General features: G+C 44.6%; 2 protein-coding genes across 2 annotated transcripts in view; one reads left to right on the top strand and one right to left on the bottom strand.

Moving 5' to 3' along the window:
- Window positions 1-1191: 1191 nt before the first annotated feature.
- T265_11427 (hypothetical protein) overlaps window positions 1192-18577 on the top strand; it is a gene marked incomplete at both ends in the record, with an annotated part of 26234 nt that continues 8848 nt past the window's right edge. The window contains one exon of the mRNA XM_009178082.1: window positions 1192-1565. Within this exon, the coding sequence (XP_009176346.1) occupies window positions 1192-1565 (374 nt within the window). The remainder of the gene's footprint in view (window positions 1566-18577) is intronic.
- The window catches only part of T265_15434 (hypothetical protein), a gene marked incomplete at both ends in the record, with an annotated part of 17229 nt that continues 9802 nt past the window's right edge, over window positions 11151-18577 (bottom strand). The window contains one exon of the mRNA XM_009178081.1: window positions 11151-11787. Coding sequence (XP_009176345.1) covers window positions 11274-11787 — 514 coding nt within the window. The remainder of the gene's footprint in view (window positions 11788-18577) is intronic.

The raw sequence follows: 18577 nt of genomic DNA, 5'->3' as shown, positions 1-18577 counted from the left end.
ACCATATATTCCGCGTTTTTCTGCTGGTTGATCTATGTTATCGGTCACTACGCTATCTCGATATGTATTGCTGAATCGAGATGACCACAGTAAATCAAGTGTGAAGTTGCACGTGTTCATCCGAACTGGCATGCTAATCCAACTTTATTGTGAATTTTCCCGGCGGTATCTGCAGCGCAGCTCAAATAAGAACGAAACTCATTCTTGGTCGGTAAACTTGTCTTTCTTGGTAAGAAAATCAACGTTTCTTGCTCCGAGGCATTGACTCTTTGGGTTCAGAGCACAATCAACACAGAAAAAACAGAGGAAACACATCTCTATAGCCAATTTAAGGTTCCAAAAGAGCCATACCTATTAGATGAAGATATTATCAATGCTCCGCGTTGTGCACCGTAGCTAGAACTTTTCTGCAGATCGGGGTCTCCCGTAATTTTGTTGCAGGATATTCCTTGCTGAGTCCACTTTTTCTTTTCAGTCAGACTTTGTTCCACCGTAATTCTACATTTTCCTTGTTCCCAAATGGGTGCCGCACATGACAGTGACTTGAAATCCACGAGCACAAGATTTTTATCGTTGTTCCGATTGTCCTAGACCAGTGAACTTGTGACTTTCTGCGAGGAACAACTAATTCCTCTGAGTAGCTATCGAAGAAACCATGGTCACAGGCTCAACAAATGTTGTGAGCTGCGCTCACCTACCAGAAGACAATCACTCACTGTGTTCTGATTTGTTTTGGGTGATTTTAATTCCGTCTATTTCGCTTTAAACGGCAGACGCAATCAGACCAAAGTTGTAGGAAAAACTAAGTCTACCTACTTAATTTTTATCTCGTAGAGGTAAATTGACTCCAGCTCAAGTATCAGAGGACACCGCAAGAACGAAGGATTCAAATTCACTGTCTCTTGAGTGGAAGGTTCTTATAGAGCGGTTGTTATCCATTTGCAGTGCAATCAGTTTGGTGCCACCAGAAGCGATTGTTCTTTTGATGATTGCCTCATGTTTTTTCTCAAACATGTTCGTACTGGGTTAATAGGATTCGGAGCAACTAGGTCACTTGAATTTTATTCCCAGCGCTACCATCGGGATCCATTCTAAAGACATACTGTCAAACTGTATCGCCAGCTTCTGCTTGTACTCTTTTACTTGCTCGCGCCGTATGTTGGTTGTACGAAGAGGCGTTCGTCCATTAGGATGCACAACCATAATCCGGTTGCTTTGGTTGGCTTTTGTAAGGAGTTTTACTGGGATGCCCAGTCATCACGTTTGGCCGAAATTCCTCGTGCCACATATAGGCAACGTGCCATGTACTTCCTTCGCCGCACACCCTTGAGCCGATTACAAACAGTACAATTCAGAATGTTATCGATCGCAGAAGATTTTAGGATCCGACTATGCAAACAAAAGTTGTCTCCAGAAATAGTTGCTGGTGATGCTTTTGGAACGAGCGCAAGTCAGAAGAAAACAAAGCGGAAGCGTCGTACTCTGGTAGTCGAAAACATGGCGTTGTATACACTAACTGACCAAGAGCGAACATCTTTACATTTTTCTCAGGCTCGAGTGTTACGGTGATTCCACAGGCCACATTGCCTGGGTTGTTTATGTAAGCAGGGCCAAAGGATCGTAGCCAGACGAAGAGCAGCGAGCTCGCGTACTGCGAGTTGGTCTGGATATGAAACAGCGGTAGGACTATGAAACCAACAGAGTACTACCTATAGGTGACTAATACCTCCATATTTATGGAAACAGTGATATCACTTCCTCGCTAGGACTGACAGGCTATAAAGAATCCGTCCTAAATTCTTCACGCTGCAACACGCACACAGCTGACCGTTATCTCTGGCGAGTTGTTTACTATGGAACGTCACCAAGAATCGTTGCATTCGCAAACGTGTCTGCTGTGTGTACTAGGTATCCAAAGCTCACTTCCTGCGTAGCAGGACTCTCCCACAATCGGGACTAAATTGTTCAAGCTACTGAGTCATTGACTATAAACCGGCTCCTTCAAGTAAACTCTTCCGTCCGATGTCTTGCGGGAGGGACTGTTAGATTAAAAGTTGGAGGTGGTATTCTGGAACCGAATACCTCATTCTCTCAATGCCTTTGGGCGAGATTTTATGACACAAGGCAAACCACGTAATTCGGCCTAGATTACGGCGGTTTATCATTTGCTGTGACGGCTCCCCGTTTAGTGACCCTCACTCAGAGCCGATTACACCTTTCATCTCGTACGCTACTGTTCACTTAGATGTCAATGTACTGACCGTTGTCCTCTGCCTGAGCTAGCGCCCAATAAACAAAAATAACTTTTTATCAAATTCACATTAAAACGTACCATGTTTTCTTTCTGTCAAATTGGGTGCAGGCGTTATTTGCTGAAGGTCAGCTTTCCCTACATGTTGATGTATGTTGTCTCCAAAACCTGCGTACAAGACCACAACCAGGTGATTCATTCCAAAACCAATATGATACATATTCTTTTGCCCTTAATGCATCCAGTGTCCCTGATGCAGTGGCTTGTGGTTCCAAAAGCAATGGGAACAAAGGGGCTTTGTAGTATGGGAGTCCATTGAAAGGGCATCTTTCACCATATGCTTGTCCGGCTGGATGTTGCAAGCCATAGTGTCTGCCAGGGCATGCAGTAGAACTATACCATGACACCTACATGCGTCAGACTGGATGAGATAATATTTTCGGAAGAATTGGTGAATGATGTAGGTGCAGTTCATTTGCTCTGGGAATGGCACAGGTATCGGCGGGTAAGGAAACAGCAACTGACGCTCACTTGGCACTTAAAAGCAGTTCACCAGTGGCTCCACCACATCACAGCTTTTTACTGTTCATGAAGGCCATACTTGTGCATGTTTCGTGGAGCAAGACAACGCAATCGAACATTTTGCATACATGCTTTGGTAGCTATTGTCAGGTATGGAGTTTAGTCGAGAACGAGATACAGGACAACAACGAAGCAAAGGCATATCTTCCTAGACAAAGATGGTTCCTTCAAGTTAGCGCATTTCTGTGGAACTGAAGGAGCTGATCTAACATGAAGATGACCTATTAATTCTTGCAGTAGAGTATATTCTACTTTGAATACTGACACTAAGGTCAGTTAACGGTGGTTTCTGGAAATGTATTTACTTAATTAGAAAACAGGGTTGTTGTAGCTTCTTTTTTAGTTATGACTTCGTATCAGATCCTCACAGAGCTGTTCGAATGCTCCAGAAATGTCCTTCTAAGAGGTAGAGAGTGTTGTAACACGAAGAGAATTCAGACAGAGAGGATCGAACGTCCTAGTGTGCTCCCGGGTAATTCAGTGTGACACCGATCTTTGGCGAATATGTGGAGAGAACAGCATACTGAATCAGATGGCTGTGAATAAGTTAGTTGTACAATATAAGTGCTAGTACGACAGCGTTAAATGTGATAGACATATCTTTATGAGAAGCCAATCGGCGGATTTTGAACAGAGTTGACGCATTGGTGCAGAGCTTTTTCGAAATGGTAGTAGGCACGGAAAGCTCATTGTTTCATATCAGAGGACCTTCAAATTAGACTGCTATTTTTCGAGAAATACACTCATTTGCAAATCAGTTTGGTTCTTCACGAGAGACTCAACTGAATCTCTTGTTTATGATGTTTTACAACTGAATGTGCTGCACACAGGCCGCCTCATGTTTTAGTTGGCACGACATTCGAGATATCGCAGTATATTTTCATGAAGGAAACTACTCACAAGGTTGCTGAAAATTCTTCGACAGCCCACGACCGGTTTAGCCCTTCTTGGGGCTCATCAGGTAGGCGGAGTTCCCGAGTTTCCATCAACCTTATGTTCTACAAAACCGGTCGTGGGCTGTCGAAGAGTTTTCAGCAATCTTGTGAATAGTTTCCTTCATGAAAATAGACTGCTATTTCATTTAGGCTGTCTGTTGACCACTCTGCATAAGGTAGGTCGGGATGAACATGCAATGACGCAACAAAAACTCTTGGTTAACGTACCTCCGCAAACAGCCATAATCACCTCTGGCATTTCATGGCAGTCAGTATTTCTCGGATTCGAGTCTTTACACATGTTTCGCTAGATAAGAAAGTTCTCATTTGTGTACGAAGTTTTGGAATGGTGAGATCAGTGATGTTTTCAAACACATGGAAATCCCTGCGTTGAAAAGTTCTGGAATTGTCTTAAGAGGTTCACTCATGCTCGTATTGACAAAGGTCTCCGTCAGAACAAAGGCGTCGTTGTTCTTGATTAATTTTTTCCTGAAAATCTAGAGTTAAGATCCTATTCCAGGAGGGACTATCGGTGTGACTGTTCAGAAAGTTCTTGGAATATCGTCCCCACCAAAAAAACACCAAATTTTACTCACCATGCCGAAATTCGAACCCTATCCTGCTCACTCCGACAACAAAATTTCAGTCATTCGTGATTAGGCTGACGGCTCCTTTTACGCCATTCAGTTTGCCTCAGTTCAATAGTCCGTATACTACTGAAGGCAACGCCTTCCTCAAACGAGTGATTTGGTCATTTCGCTGGGAATTTTTCCACATTCTTCTGGTGCTGAACTCAAAAATATTCGACCGAAGGAACAGCTGTATTTATGATTACATCTGCCGTCGTACAAGTGCAGTTATCCTTTGAACAGAAGATAGGAATTTGCTCAGAGATGGCGGATGATGTTGTGGCTTCCACAGGGACTGTTTATAGCTCCTGACCCTAACTGGTGGCATTTAAGGCAGTGACTTTTTACTATGCTGTTCTGAGGACGAATACTTCTTCCTGCTACAAACGACACTAGCGTGATTCATCAAATTGGATCCGACAGCCAGTTTTGTGACCGAGTCTTCTGCTTTTCGAACAGACTCCCTACTATGAATAGAATTTTGTGTCCTCAAATTGTGGAACCGGTTGTGTGCAGGACAAACATCTTTTCGCTGTTCACGTATTGGTAACTTGGAGGATGTGCATCACAACTCTCACGTAGTTCTTCACAGCGCAACAGAAATTGTGCTTACTGGGCAGAAAAACTGCTATTCTATTGAGATCCGATTTCCTCCACGCTCACTTCACGCACTGTGACTGGTTGTAGTGTTGCGTTAGAGGAATATTTCCTGTCCATTATTTTGTTTTTACGTGTCGGTGAGAGAATCAGGTAGTTGACCCTCACGATCAGATCAATTTGGGCGCAATGGGTGTCAGCAGGTCCTCTGAGCTGCTGCTCCTCTCCTAAAGCATCTCGACTCCTGAGCATCTTACAGGTCTGAAGTATGCTTTCAATTAGGAATGGCGAGACAACTTCCTACCGCTGACAGCACCCACGCAGTTGCGGTGACATTCAGATCGTCAGGATGGTAAATTTCTGCAGCACCTGACGGAAGTTCACCTGATTTGGTTTCAGTCAACGAGACACCAGTCAAAGCCAGTCAGTCAATACCAATCATGTTTCCACCGATTGCCAGACACACCTTAAAGGTAGTTTATTCACAGCCATTCGCTATCGTACTGTGCAACCCTGAACGCTAAACAATGGCATTCAGCAGATGCACAGTTTAAAGTGATCCAGCTGGTGCTGGCTCAAAAACGGCTAAGTTATACCATATGGATACGAAACCACCAGCAGCGTCTTTTAAGAAAGACGCCATTTAATAACGGTGCTATTATCGCGCCGCCTATTTAGTGTGGAGTACGCTTTATGTCGACGATTGATGAAAAAGAATAAAATGTCGGCTGGAAACCCCCTGCAGTTTCGTGAGTTTCACAATGCTGGTGATTCCAAATAGGGATGTACAGTGCACCCACAGGACGAAATCTTCGTTGAAAATTTCGAAACCTCTTCACAATGCCATCAGTTTAGTCATCTGGTTGTTTTCTGTACAAAGGGCATTGCAAATGTGAACTTTCTTCTGGAGAAACAGAGCCAAACTTCAGCGAAACAATTAGGGGCTTTGTGAGATTTGTGGACAGCGTTTTCCAGAGAGTTCCGTGTAAATAAGCAAACGATACCAACAAAATCTTCCATGAAATTTTGTGAGTTGATTGAACGGTGTCGCTCGGTATTCCAGCATCCACCGATTTTAATTACAGGATAATATATCCAGTAGCCCACGCCGCCGGCGTAGAGCCTGTAATGGACGGACTGACCGTGTAAATGGCGCGGACAGAAGAGGAAGTCTAGGCATTTTCACCAGTGATTTTGCTGCGCGTTGTAGCTTGCGACGGTAGTGCAAATTTTGTGCCGGCCCGTGGATTCCTACTGCGCCCGCTGTGGTGTATCAAAAGGCACGGTAGCTTCAGCCCTTTGTGGAGACAAACGAAGATTGTTACAGTTGCACTCATAAGGTCATCACGGAATGACCCATAAGGTCGCGCTAGAATTTTCGTGAGGGGACGAGGGGCGCCGAGGTAGAGATGATCGACCCAGATTGGCTGACCTTCTGCCCAATGAATGCATGTCTTCACTTGATCCGTAGCCCGCACGTGACACATCTGTCCAATCGACGTGATATTCGGTTATGAAGGGCGGCTTCCTGACACTTCCGTAGCCCGCACGTGACACATCTGTCCAATCGACGTGATATTCGGTTATGAAGGGCGGCTGGCCTCCTGACACTGTGTACTAGGCTCTCCAGGAATTAGATTAAAATTCTGAGGGCAACATAGGCAGATCTGCTAAGTACTGCAAATCTAGTGAAACTTGGTATCGGACCCAATAAAACCACGTCACTGCTGGTTCGACAAAAGGCTAAGCCGATGCTTTGAGCTGATACTCTTGGCCCATTAATCATTGGACTGCTTTCCCTTTTGGATAATATGAACCGCTGGTTTTATCGTTAACGTTCAACTTCTATTCTTTGCAGCTCTATGGCACAAGCACACGGTATCANAATCAAATCAACAAGTGTTTGAACTCAACATGATCGTGCTTTGCCACACAGAGCATGGAGGGTACGCGAATACCCAAGTATAACGTTCGAGGATAGGTCAGCCGGGGAGAGTTGTTTGACGGGGCACCTGAATCTCAGCACCCAAGCCCCGTGACAATCTGTGAATTGATGATAGCACTGGACTACCCTAATCAAGCACTGGGATAGGACCAATCTACTTGCTCGAAGTGTACGGGAGACAAACAGTGATACAGGGACGGGAACCAACAGCTGTTTATAACATATTAGAAAGGAATAGACGGGAGACGAAATACCGACCGTGAGGCTTAGAGGCATCAGTCAAGTTTACTTTGCAAGTTCGTAAATCGCAGTGCAGAGCAGCAACGCAACTCGGTAGGTGGATGAGTGTGAATTCTGTGAACTGTTGTAAACTGGGGAGCAGGTCTAACAGGGAAAGGACGATAGTTCATAGGCTGACACAATGGGAGGGTCATCACATTACCATAAAGGGGGTACCGTTAGTACCGCTTTGCTCATATTCAGGGCGGTGTGTCTACCAAAATGGGTCAGGGATCCTCCAATGACTAGCCGAATATCACGAATTTTGTAAAAGAACCATCCAGCACTCTGGAGGATATAATGCCGTCATTATGGACGGAAGCTCTTGTGCAAAGAAGACGCTAATGGGCATTTTGAACATATACTACATCGGCCCGTAAATTGTTGTTCAGATCTTATCATACGAGTACAAGGTCTTCACGCGAGCCAGATCAGCGAAGTTGTGGTAAGATGGGCTGGGATGTTGTCAGAAGTGAAGGGCCAGATTTTATCGATGAAACGATGCACTTCGTCAGCGTTTTTTGTGCCCGTCAGCACAACAATTACTAAGTAATTGCATACTTCGTTGCACACCTGGGCTACAGTTAACACGTTGTTTACATTCAACCGGGATTTTTCCCCTAACACCCGATTGCAACAGTAGATACCAAAGTGATCCAGTGAGCAAGATTATTTCAGATATATATGGTGTTGACTATCCCCAGTCGTCTCGGGTCACTGGTGACCCAAAGGGTGGAAACAGTTAGTCCAAAAAGTATACATAGGAAAGCAATAAAACCTAGTATACTCTGAAAGCTTAGGGTCGATGTATCTGGTCCCTAAGCTTACTACGGCATTCCCAGTAAGCCGGCTCTTACATCATACGTAAAATGTTTGCGGACATACCTGTATCGGTAGCATCGAACTCGTGAGATACCATCGTCCCCATGTTGTCTCAGTCCCCAGCAGACAAGTCGAGATGAGTTTGCTCAAATTTCTAGCGAGAGAGAAGGTCAGCGCTGTATCTGTACGGTATGTCTCCCAGTGTAACCAAATGTCTCGCATTTGGCACCTCTGGCATGTATAATTTAATGGTGAACTTGTGGTATTATGCTGAAATGCAGAAGAATCGATGGATAACGCCAGTGAATGATTTTCTATACAGGTGTTGAGACTGGGCGTTGCAATGATCCCGAGAGCTGAAGTGAATGGAACTTCGTTACTCAAGGTCTAATCATACCAGAAATGTCAAAAGGGAGCAACCGGACAAGGAGCACATGTTGTCCTCTGCATAAGGGGTGTGATGGCAGCAAGGTGTCTTCTTCAGGCGACCAGCATTTGCATATTTTCGGAAGTAGTGATACTGGCTTTCCCCAGCGTATTTTACTCTCGGGATATCGGATGATTCAGAAATGGCACCCGGTGATCTCAGTGGTGCGGATATTGCGCCGAAGACATTCTGCCTGGTCAATCCCCGTGAACCGAAGCAGTCAGAATACTCAACAGACGACTCTGAATTGTCGTGAACAGTGTCATCTCTGTAAAGGTAACCAGTACATTTCTAATCCGAAGGGTGGTAAGACAGGTATCGCTACTCCAAAGGACGATCCGAACTATCAACTGTAAAAAACGACAGTCATTAAAGCTGCCTCGGCTGCTCTCAGAACAAACGGTTGCGATTCCTTTCCATAACCATGCGTTGACGAGTGTCTACTTATCGCAAGCATGAAATTTCTGCACAAACTTGAGCATCGTGTTACTTGGCACCTTCCTAACCACAACCAATCGAGGAAACACAACAATTAGCTATAAATACCCAGCTTATGTTCATGACTGTCACTGACTTTGGAACAGGTGTATGAAGCCAGGTCATGCCCAGATTCGTGCCCAAGCCGCAGCCCATATTCTAGCACTCAAGAAAAAAAATATCCACCAGTATAACACTCACCGTCGTCAAAGGCAGCAACAGCAACTGCTTAGACAACCCACGAATGTGAAACAAAGCGGTCAACCGGAACACCGGGCCAAAGAAACTGTAGGTCAATGAGGTCGTTGCAATCAATGACGATTCAATAGTGGATTCCGAATCATATCATGTAGGAAATAGCAACTTGGTGGTGTCTAGCACAACAGTCAATGAGCCAACAACTTCACAACTATATGTGAAGATGGAGTCAAAGATGAAATTCAGATATTGAGGAGAAACAATGCAGCCGACCGTGACTTTCTTTTCTCCGCTTTCTCTAAGTATGAAAGCGAAGGACCCAACCGGTTAGATAAAACAGGGAAGGTAATGAATCGCTAACAGAATGTTTGTAAAAAGGTGCTAGATCTGAGTGTGAAGATAATCGGAGTTTCATCCTAGTAGCCAACACTTCAAAGTTGCTCCCAGGCGAGTTCCACGCAGGCTCATCAGCACTCGCGAGAAACAGAGTCATGAAAATCAAGAAGAGTTCCGCTCGGGTTGTGATTGTACGGCAGTGAAGCATCAGCGTCAACACTGATCCTGCTGATAATATTGCGTTACTAGGTTCAGATTACATCCAGATCCAAAGTACACTAAATACCTCCAATATTAATAGTCATCATCATGGACAGTGATGCATTATTATCGGAAACTGGTGCTTAGGTGCCATAAACGAAACAGTCTTGACATCTGATTTTGTGGACGCTCTGACATTCAAAAGACGGCGTTACTAACCCACCAAACTTGGTCACAATAGAATTGCTGACCGGGTGAATGCCGGAAACACAAAAGTGAGCTCTACGTTCCTTAAACTTGGGCACCCTTTGAGTATATGTGACATTAACCAGCCGGGTCTACAGCATTTACGGTTTTGAAACTTGGTTGGTGTGAGTTGGGGACAAAAGACTGTGTCTATTTGTCCATGAGTGCCTTCGGATCATTGCTCATGTATCATGGGAAAATCAAATTCGCAATGCCGAAATGTGACGAATGGTTTTTGTCAACAAATCAGCCGCTTATCTATTCAACTGTGCTGAATCAAGTACTCTCGTCTGGCTATGTGCTCTGTATACTAGGTGATCGACTGCTCTACTGTGCTAGGATTGCTGAAAGACATGTGAGAAGCATGTTCTGGAGATGGATCGCGAAAAACAACGAAAAGTTGCAGCCGCACTGGCGGATGTCGTCTGCGAAATGGAGGCGACGGATATCGCATTAATAGCGGGAGGCAATCACGGAGATAGCTACGCCACGCAATCAGTACTGCTGAAATAACTAATTCGCCATTATCTTGCTTTTCGTTTGTCCTCAGCACGTCATCCACCCTACACTATCCGCTTTTATAAGCTGCGACGACCAGAACTATCGTATATACGATTATCACATTCAGTCTCCTGCCAACTGACATGTAAACAGAGATAAAGGCCGAAAAACACGTATCCTGTTTGCACAGGCTGGGGTATCGAAAACCATGTAGACAGACAGTGCTACCCTGCCCGACAACGAGACCTTCACGGAATCTCTTCCAAAACGGTCCAGCCAACGGATTAACATCCGGCATCGATTGATCTGTCGGAACGCACAGTACAGATGGTGAGACAGTGTCTTCTAAAACAGGGACCCGTGCCGGATCAAACCAAATTATCCAGGCTCTTGTTGACTTATCGCGCAACCTCTGAAGGGGTAATATTTGGTTGAGTGCACCGTGCCAGAATACACCTTCTGTACCATGATCCTAGAACTATATCAGAATCCCGGCAACCAAAAGTAAGTGAACGGAAGAATTCTTCGGTAGAATTGACACCGGTTCGATTTGATGCCGTGTACACCAAACTCCTCTACCGGCCAATCTGGTAACCCGCTAGGCTGATGTCTTCTTCAAGCAGGTCCAGCTGTGACAAGGTTTATGGATTGATATTTAGATTACGTGCCCTAAAAAACCAAGCCCTGTTGTACCTCCAATTAGGAAAACGGGATTTCACACCATGTTTTCTAACTGAAATTTTCGCATTGCATGTAAACTGGAGCCCGATAGTAAATATTGGGACACAAAAGCCGATTGATGTACATGTTCAAACTATACAGACTAAGCACTAATGGGGCTAAACATTTACGAGGCAACCGGATTTTGGGAACGCATATTATCAATTATATGGGGCGGATTGTCAATCACTTCTGGGCGCTTTGGAAGTGGCAAAGGCTCTGGATTTGTGTCCAGACGTGTCCATTTTTCACTCACAGCCCAAAGCAGAGAAGCAGCTGTGAGGCAATCATCTTTCGCCTTCGAAGGATGAACAGAGGAGGAAATCAGTCGAAGATCTTGGTATAAAGGGGCACTGCGCACATTTGGTCGATTCTGAGACGCATCTGTGGTATGAGTTCTTTCCCCGTTTCCGGTCAGTTCAAGAACTGAAGGGTCAGCAACTGCGCAAAACAAAGCTGTTGTGGCCGTGCGACGCTTGATCAGTCGAGCCGCGAAGTCGGTCAGCCTGTGGTACAGGCCTTGGAAACCTTCTTTATTTATATCTACAGTGGGTGATTTCGGTGCAGTTCCTCGGGAAATATTAGGATTGGCAATAAAAACGGACGCTCCACTGTCATTGCCAGTGCGACGTGATAACTCGCTGAATCAGTTGAGGGAAGAAAATAAGGAGGTGAAGCACAGTTTTTTAGAATCGAATAAAAAAACGCATAAAAGGCTGGGAGTATCTAGTACTCCCTGAAGATTTATCTCTATGGAAGGTACTCCAACTGGTGAACAAGTACAGCATGTGGATGGTGCCCGGAGAACGCAATGGTAACTTTTATCTGTGGGTGAAAACAACATAGGGAGCAACAGACTCAAAGGAAGCTCCAGACCCAGTAATTTCATCATGCATATTAGCTCAGGTGTAAACGGTCAACTACAATGCTGTGCAAATCAAAGATCGGCTGTCCCAACTTCCTGGGACTATGTCCACCGGATGGGCCCGAATGAAGACGAAGCGGTCGTGGGTAGTAGTCCCACTCTAACTATATCACACAAAGGAAACATTTTTGAAGATCATCACAGCAGGATCCCGAAGTGGCCAGTGTACCGCAAGAGTTGAAAGGGAGCGACGTATTACCGAAATACACTCATTTGCAAGCAAATTTGGTTTTGCGAGAGACTCACCTGGAACCCCCCTGAATCTCTCGTTTGTGATGTCTCCAGGCAACTGAACGTACTGCATCAAGGTCGCCTCATGTTTCGGTCGCTGCGATACTCGAGATATCGCGATACGTGTATATTCATAATGCACTAAGGTTGCTGAAAATTCGTCAACATTCCACGACCCGCTTCGCCCTTCTTGAGGCTCATCAGTTAGGCACAGTCTCCGAGTTTCCGTCAACCTTATGTTCTACTTAAAAACGAATTGCACGAACTTAGCGAAATACACTCCTTTGCCAACAAAGTTGGTTTTGCGAGAGACTCACCTGGAACCCAATTGAACCCCTCTTTTGTGAGTAGTGCATAACGTATATACATGTATCGCAATATCTCGAATATCGTGGGAAACATGAGGCGACCTGGTGCAGCACAATCAGTTGCCAGGAGAAGGTCAGAAATTAGAGAACGTGAAATTTCCGGTAAGGTGAAAGAAGACAACATGCCACCCTAAATAAACTGACGAGTGCGCAAACCTACAGAGAGTTCTCCAATTGGATGCTAGTGTGTGGCGCATGCAGAAAACCCAACAGCATATGCCACATTTAAAGATACGTGAATATGCTGAAAAGAATCGCGGCCTTCTTCGAGACGTAGTGAACTGATTCATGAACAACAGCATCCAGATATGAACAAGACGATGGTGATAAACAGACATTTGCAAACGAAATTAGTGATAAAAGGGGATTCAACGGATCCTTCATTTATCATTAAAAATCAGTTGAGTCTCCTATAAACTCAAATGAGTGTGTGTAGCCACATACGTACATGTTGCCGACTGATGGAACATTGTAAACCGGGTCTAACTGATAAGACCTAAGAAGGTAGGAGCCGATAATGAGCTGTTCAGTTTCCATCGAGCCTACGAGTAGTGTCATGAGAAAGAATGGAATAATTTCACTTGGACTGCCCTGATGGACATATGAGAATAAAAGCTAGATTTCAGTTGTCGAGGTGCTGTGGTTAAGGTGCGATTCTCACTGAAAGGGAGGCGTATAACCCGTTCATACTTAAGAATATTTACGCCATTCGATTTCAGGAAAACGGTTGGGCGAGCGGTCTCAGAATGATAATGGAGAAATGGACATAACGTATCTCAAAACACATGGGCATTGCGATGTAAGATTAAGAATGTGGATCGGTCCACTCACACACGGGATTAAAATCCAATCAAAAAACGACTGGGATCTCCTAACGAGATTGGTTTGTACACAAACTGCACAATTTGAAGTTTACTATCCTTCAGAAGTAGGATAATGTTGAAGTTGAAATTTTGGGGAATTTGACTAAAAGCATATCCGAAACTCCTGTTTCATTCACGATTGTTGTATTGTTTGATCATGTTGTTGTCCTTTTGATCCGTCTAAAATGTTTACGACGACGTTTCGTACCTCTCGGTCATACTGTCCGGGACAAATATACTGAACTGAATCAAAGTTTCAACCTGATTGTATGTTCCATGCAGTGCTGAGTCCGGGCACACTTAATTCCATTATCCTAGGTATGGGGTTTGTGAGAAATTGGAAAACGTATTGTTTCTGATGGTGTTTTGTTACCATGTCTGGTGTTCAACTCCGGTCAGTTGGCATGCATTGCAAGCGCGTTCGATTCTGATGACCTATTCACAATTGAGTGATATCAGAGAATTTAGGACAAAATATCACTGAAGTCACGGAAACTTGACACCGGAAACTATCATATTCACTTCACCATATAACATGAGAAAATATAGGTTCCCTCCTTTATAACGTCATCTGCAGTTTTTTTCGAAAAGAATGTAGTCAAGTTATCCTCTGATAAATCAGGGTACCGAAGCCACCGATAAGTTGTCATGAATAGAATGGGAAAGAAAGACCCGCTGGCATTACTTTTTAGAATTCATTCTCAGTACTTGAGACAACTATCTGCTACAATGGCTTTGTGAAAATTCAATCGAGATTTCGTTCTGCAGGTTGATACGATCTACCCTGGAAAGCTAAGGAAACCTGTACAGCAGTTTCACCTTTATTGAAAATAACCAGCAGTGCAAATCTAACGAATCTCGATTCGAACCCGCGATCTCCCGGCTATCACTTGAACACCACGACGTTGGGCTAAGAGTGGCCGATCGGCAGTGTGATTAGCGCATGCTCAGGCAGAATACAGCGCAATTAAGCATTAAATCACGCCATTCACATCACGTGATCACCTCTTGGCTGGGCTTCGAGTGACAACCTTTTGGATGGAAGACTCACGCAATATATAAATTGTTCTTCCTCTTGAGCTACTTATAGTCTTTTGACAATATCGGGAAGTTGAGTCGAAAGATTTGGGAGGTTTTCCAACAGTGGTTTTGCCTTAAATGATGAAACGATGTAAACCACTTCCAAGAAGCTGTGACTAGGTCGATACCTACGGCGGTGCTGCATTCATTGACCTCATAAACGCAGCTTATTCTGCCTACCTTAGGAATTATTAGTTTACAAGCAGATACGCTTATTTCACCCTCCTTTAAACTGACGACGAATTCGTCCGAAAACTCATATTAATTTTCCACCCATGTATCCGACTATAGGAATTTCCGTTGTGTCGACACATCGGGAGTCTTGAGAAAAAGCATGATGGTGAAGCAGAGGGAGTATAGGTTTAAACACAGCTTTGTCTGTCAGGTAACATGAAGCAACAATTTCGGTTACGTGAATGAGGGATGCACATACCTCTCTTTCTCCGTGTACCTTGTGAGTGAGTGATATTCGTTAGAGAAGTGCACTGATTCGTTTTTCTTGAATTGGCCTATGCCTGTACATCGAAATGTTACCATTGGTTCACGGAGGCATAAATAAACGACCGAATCGACATCGTTCATGTAATAACGACAGGACACCGGTTATGGTTCGTGTGTATGTCTTCTTATCAGATGCCACCAGATAACCACATTTGAATGACACCTTTCTCAATGACGACACCAGTGCGCACAAAATAAATTGGCCGGGACCAGACGAGTTAGTGAGAACCGACCGTCTGATCAGTCAGAAAAAGGATACCTAATCACAACTGTTAGCCAGGGCCACATTACAATGTGACGAGACAGACCGAATTTGGACGACTTATCACGGATACTAGGAAGCTACGGTAAAGCGAGAGATGCAATGCAAAAACCGTTTGCATGAGACCATGTCTAACGAAGAACTGGATCATCGTTTCAACAAAGGTATGCACAACGATAAACATTAGTTGGTTACTCAAGGAAGGGAGGTAGTATCCGTAGGGCCAAGTATGGCACTCAGGGGCAGAGGGCTACGCCACTCCACTAAAATAAAAAAAAATTGATTAGATTTTGGAAGTAATAACTGTGTACGGGGTTAGCGTTTTCTTTACCATGCAGTTTCAGGACTCGTTAAAATCCGTTGAATCTGAATGGACAACCAACAAAGTTGGACGAAAACAACGGGTTTGGACAAGGGTGCGAACCTGTGTTAGAAACCATCCCACGGTGTATAAATGCGTCAGAGAAACGTCTCCAGTGGCTTCGAAAATATATCCATTGGATTAGAAAAGCTAGAAAATGAGCGACAATGCTGCAAGGGGAACATACCAAAGATTTGCACAATTTTACCCATCAAACATCCAAGACGTTGCCACGGTCACACTATCCAAAGCCGTCTTACCTTCGAGGGTAGTGTACAGTCTGCCAACATGGCTGAATGTTAACCTGACAAAACTGAGGACAGAGGGTGTTGTCTAAAATGTCGAGGTCGATACACCCTAACTGAACATACAGCACTGCCACATGGTAAACCGCCATCACATACGAGTAGCCTTCTCATGATATAGGAGCACAAAGTGTCGAGTTCATCATCATCATCAATTCATTAGTCATCATTGTAGCTTCTTTGTAAAAGCAGGGTATACCACCCGATAAGCCTTTTAGTGAACTCCATCTATTCTACTGAATGAAAGAGACCCGTAAGGAAGTAAGGTTATTAACGGCAACCCTGTGGTTAGAGGGTTGTAGACATTCCGAGAAGGAACGGACCGTAGAGAAAAGTGACGATGTTAGCTCACAAGAGTATATAGTGGTTCGGGAAACTAGCTGTTCCCAAACGGCGTATAGCAATTTACTCATGAAGCTCATTCAACGAGGTTCCCGCGGTACAGCATTTGAGTAGTAAGGTTTGACTTTGAGTTTCCCTATTGGCAGAGAAAAACATATTGGGGATGGCTGGCTAGAGCACTCAACAATCCCGTCACGGGTAACTGAGCTAGAAATAGTCCAGTTGTTAGGACGCAAACTTGCTAACCGGAGGGTCCGTGGTTCGAACCCAACTTTCGTATTCCAAATGCTTCTGTCCAGGCTTGGGCAATCTGACTCTGAGCTCAGTTTTCGTGGAGGTATATCGTTTTACATTTCTCGTTGAATAGCCCGTAAGATAATCAGCCAATTCTCAATAACTTGCAGAATATCAAGGATGATGCCCCCAAATTTATTTTCACTCCGCTGATAGCTAAGTATGCAATAACCATATATTTTCTTGTACCAGGAGAGCTATAACTAAGAGATGTTCCCAATTCGAAACCTCACAAAGGTCACGGTATTGTGGCAGTCGGTCCTTACAATTCCAAATGACAGTCGAATGTTTCAACTCCTGGACGACGAAGAGCCTACCATCAAGTTTGAAGATCGACTTCGTTCATATCTCTGATTACTGCTTCGATATGATCGAGTAAACGAGAAGAAACCTACAATTATCTAAGACTTTTATACGCTAGAGCGGGGCGGCTCTGGGTAACGTTTTCATGGCGCTACACTGAGGGAGTTGCGGCACTACACTGAAGCCTAAAGTAACTGAAGGATAAGGCCAGTATGTTGATGATAAATCGGTACCAGTGACCCTTGTTATGGCAACAACAAGCCGCCTGATGACCTGCTACCTATATGTGCACGTCTGCCAACTAATCTCATTCACTCGGGGTCTACATCTTCACCAACAGCTTGCATACAGCACCACATTCGGTTCCAGGTGAATCGCCTGTAGCCTCCCAATTATGAGCAAGCGCCCACTGGTTTGACTGCCGTTGGAGCGCACATCCGCCTAAGATACCAGCCATTTACGTAGAGCACGCTAAGTGAATGCAGTGACAGCAATTGGAAGATTCTGAATTGGATTCGAAAAAACAGTAAATGTGTATGGAAAGCATAACAGCAAAAATCAAGTTCAGCATTGTTAAGATCCTTTTACAACCACGCCTGTTATAGTGTCCACCAAACAGACTGTACCGTGAAGCACTTTGGAAAAAATACACTATATAAGACTACGAATAACCTGTGTAAAGTAGTAAAGTGGTTACCTATGACAAAGCTCCTGTTGGAATTGACCGCCTACCTTACAAAGACAACCCCAAATATACTCTGGACACTAATTTGCCGCGAAAGCAACGACTGGTATCACCAGCAGAGGCAACAGCATCAATGTTGATACAGACACTTCACCATCATCATAATCATCATCGACAGCATGACATCAGTGTTCAACACCGATGCTTCACTGCCGTACAACCATGACTTATTTGAAAGCCTCATTGTGAAGAAAAGAATAAAGGTGGATGGGGGAGGGACTTCACACAATCATTCCGAGGTGCCTACACCTCCAGACATTCACTCAGGCAATCTGGACAGAAACTGACAACAAGAACGCCACTGACATCGGTTGGGAGTCATACCTTGTAGTGTCTCCAACCAGGCACAGTGAGGATCACGCGGTCCCCATCCTGGAAGGCGAGTAGCACCAACAGCACCCAAGCGTTTCGTGATCCCCTTCATACTCCTCTGCCAAGTCAAGGGTTGGCCACCTCTCGGTTTACGCCACTCCGAATTGGGCATGGAAAACAGTACTCTCTTCGGCAAACGATGGTTCGGCATACGTAACACATGTCCCAACCAACGGAGCTTCTGATGCTGGACACATTCTTCAATGGAAGTACCCGTTACACAACCAAAAACGCGTTTTCTAACTGCCTCGTTACGGATTCGCCGACACCAACCCACACGAGCTATGATTCTGAGACAATGATTGTCGAACACCTGAAGACGTCTCAGGTCCGCTGCTCGAATAGGCCAAGTCTCACAGCCATACAACAAAACAGCCCGTACTGTAGCTTGATACACACGTCCCTTCAGATTCAGGGATAAACCATTCTGACGCCATAGGTGTCTCAAGTTAGCAAACGCGGCCCGAGCCTTGCAGATT

The sequence above is a fragment of the Opisthorchis viverrini genome, assembly GCF_000715545.1.
Source record: "Opisthorchis viverrini unplaced genomic scaffold scaffold475, whole genome shotgun sequence".
In the NCBI taxonomy this organism is placed as follows: domain Eukaryota; kingdom Metazoa; phylum Platyhelminthes; class Trematoda; order Opisthorchiida; family Opisthorchiidae; genus Opisthorchis; species Opisthorchis viverrini.
This window is presented reverse-complemented; position numbering and strand designations above follow the sequence as displayed.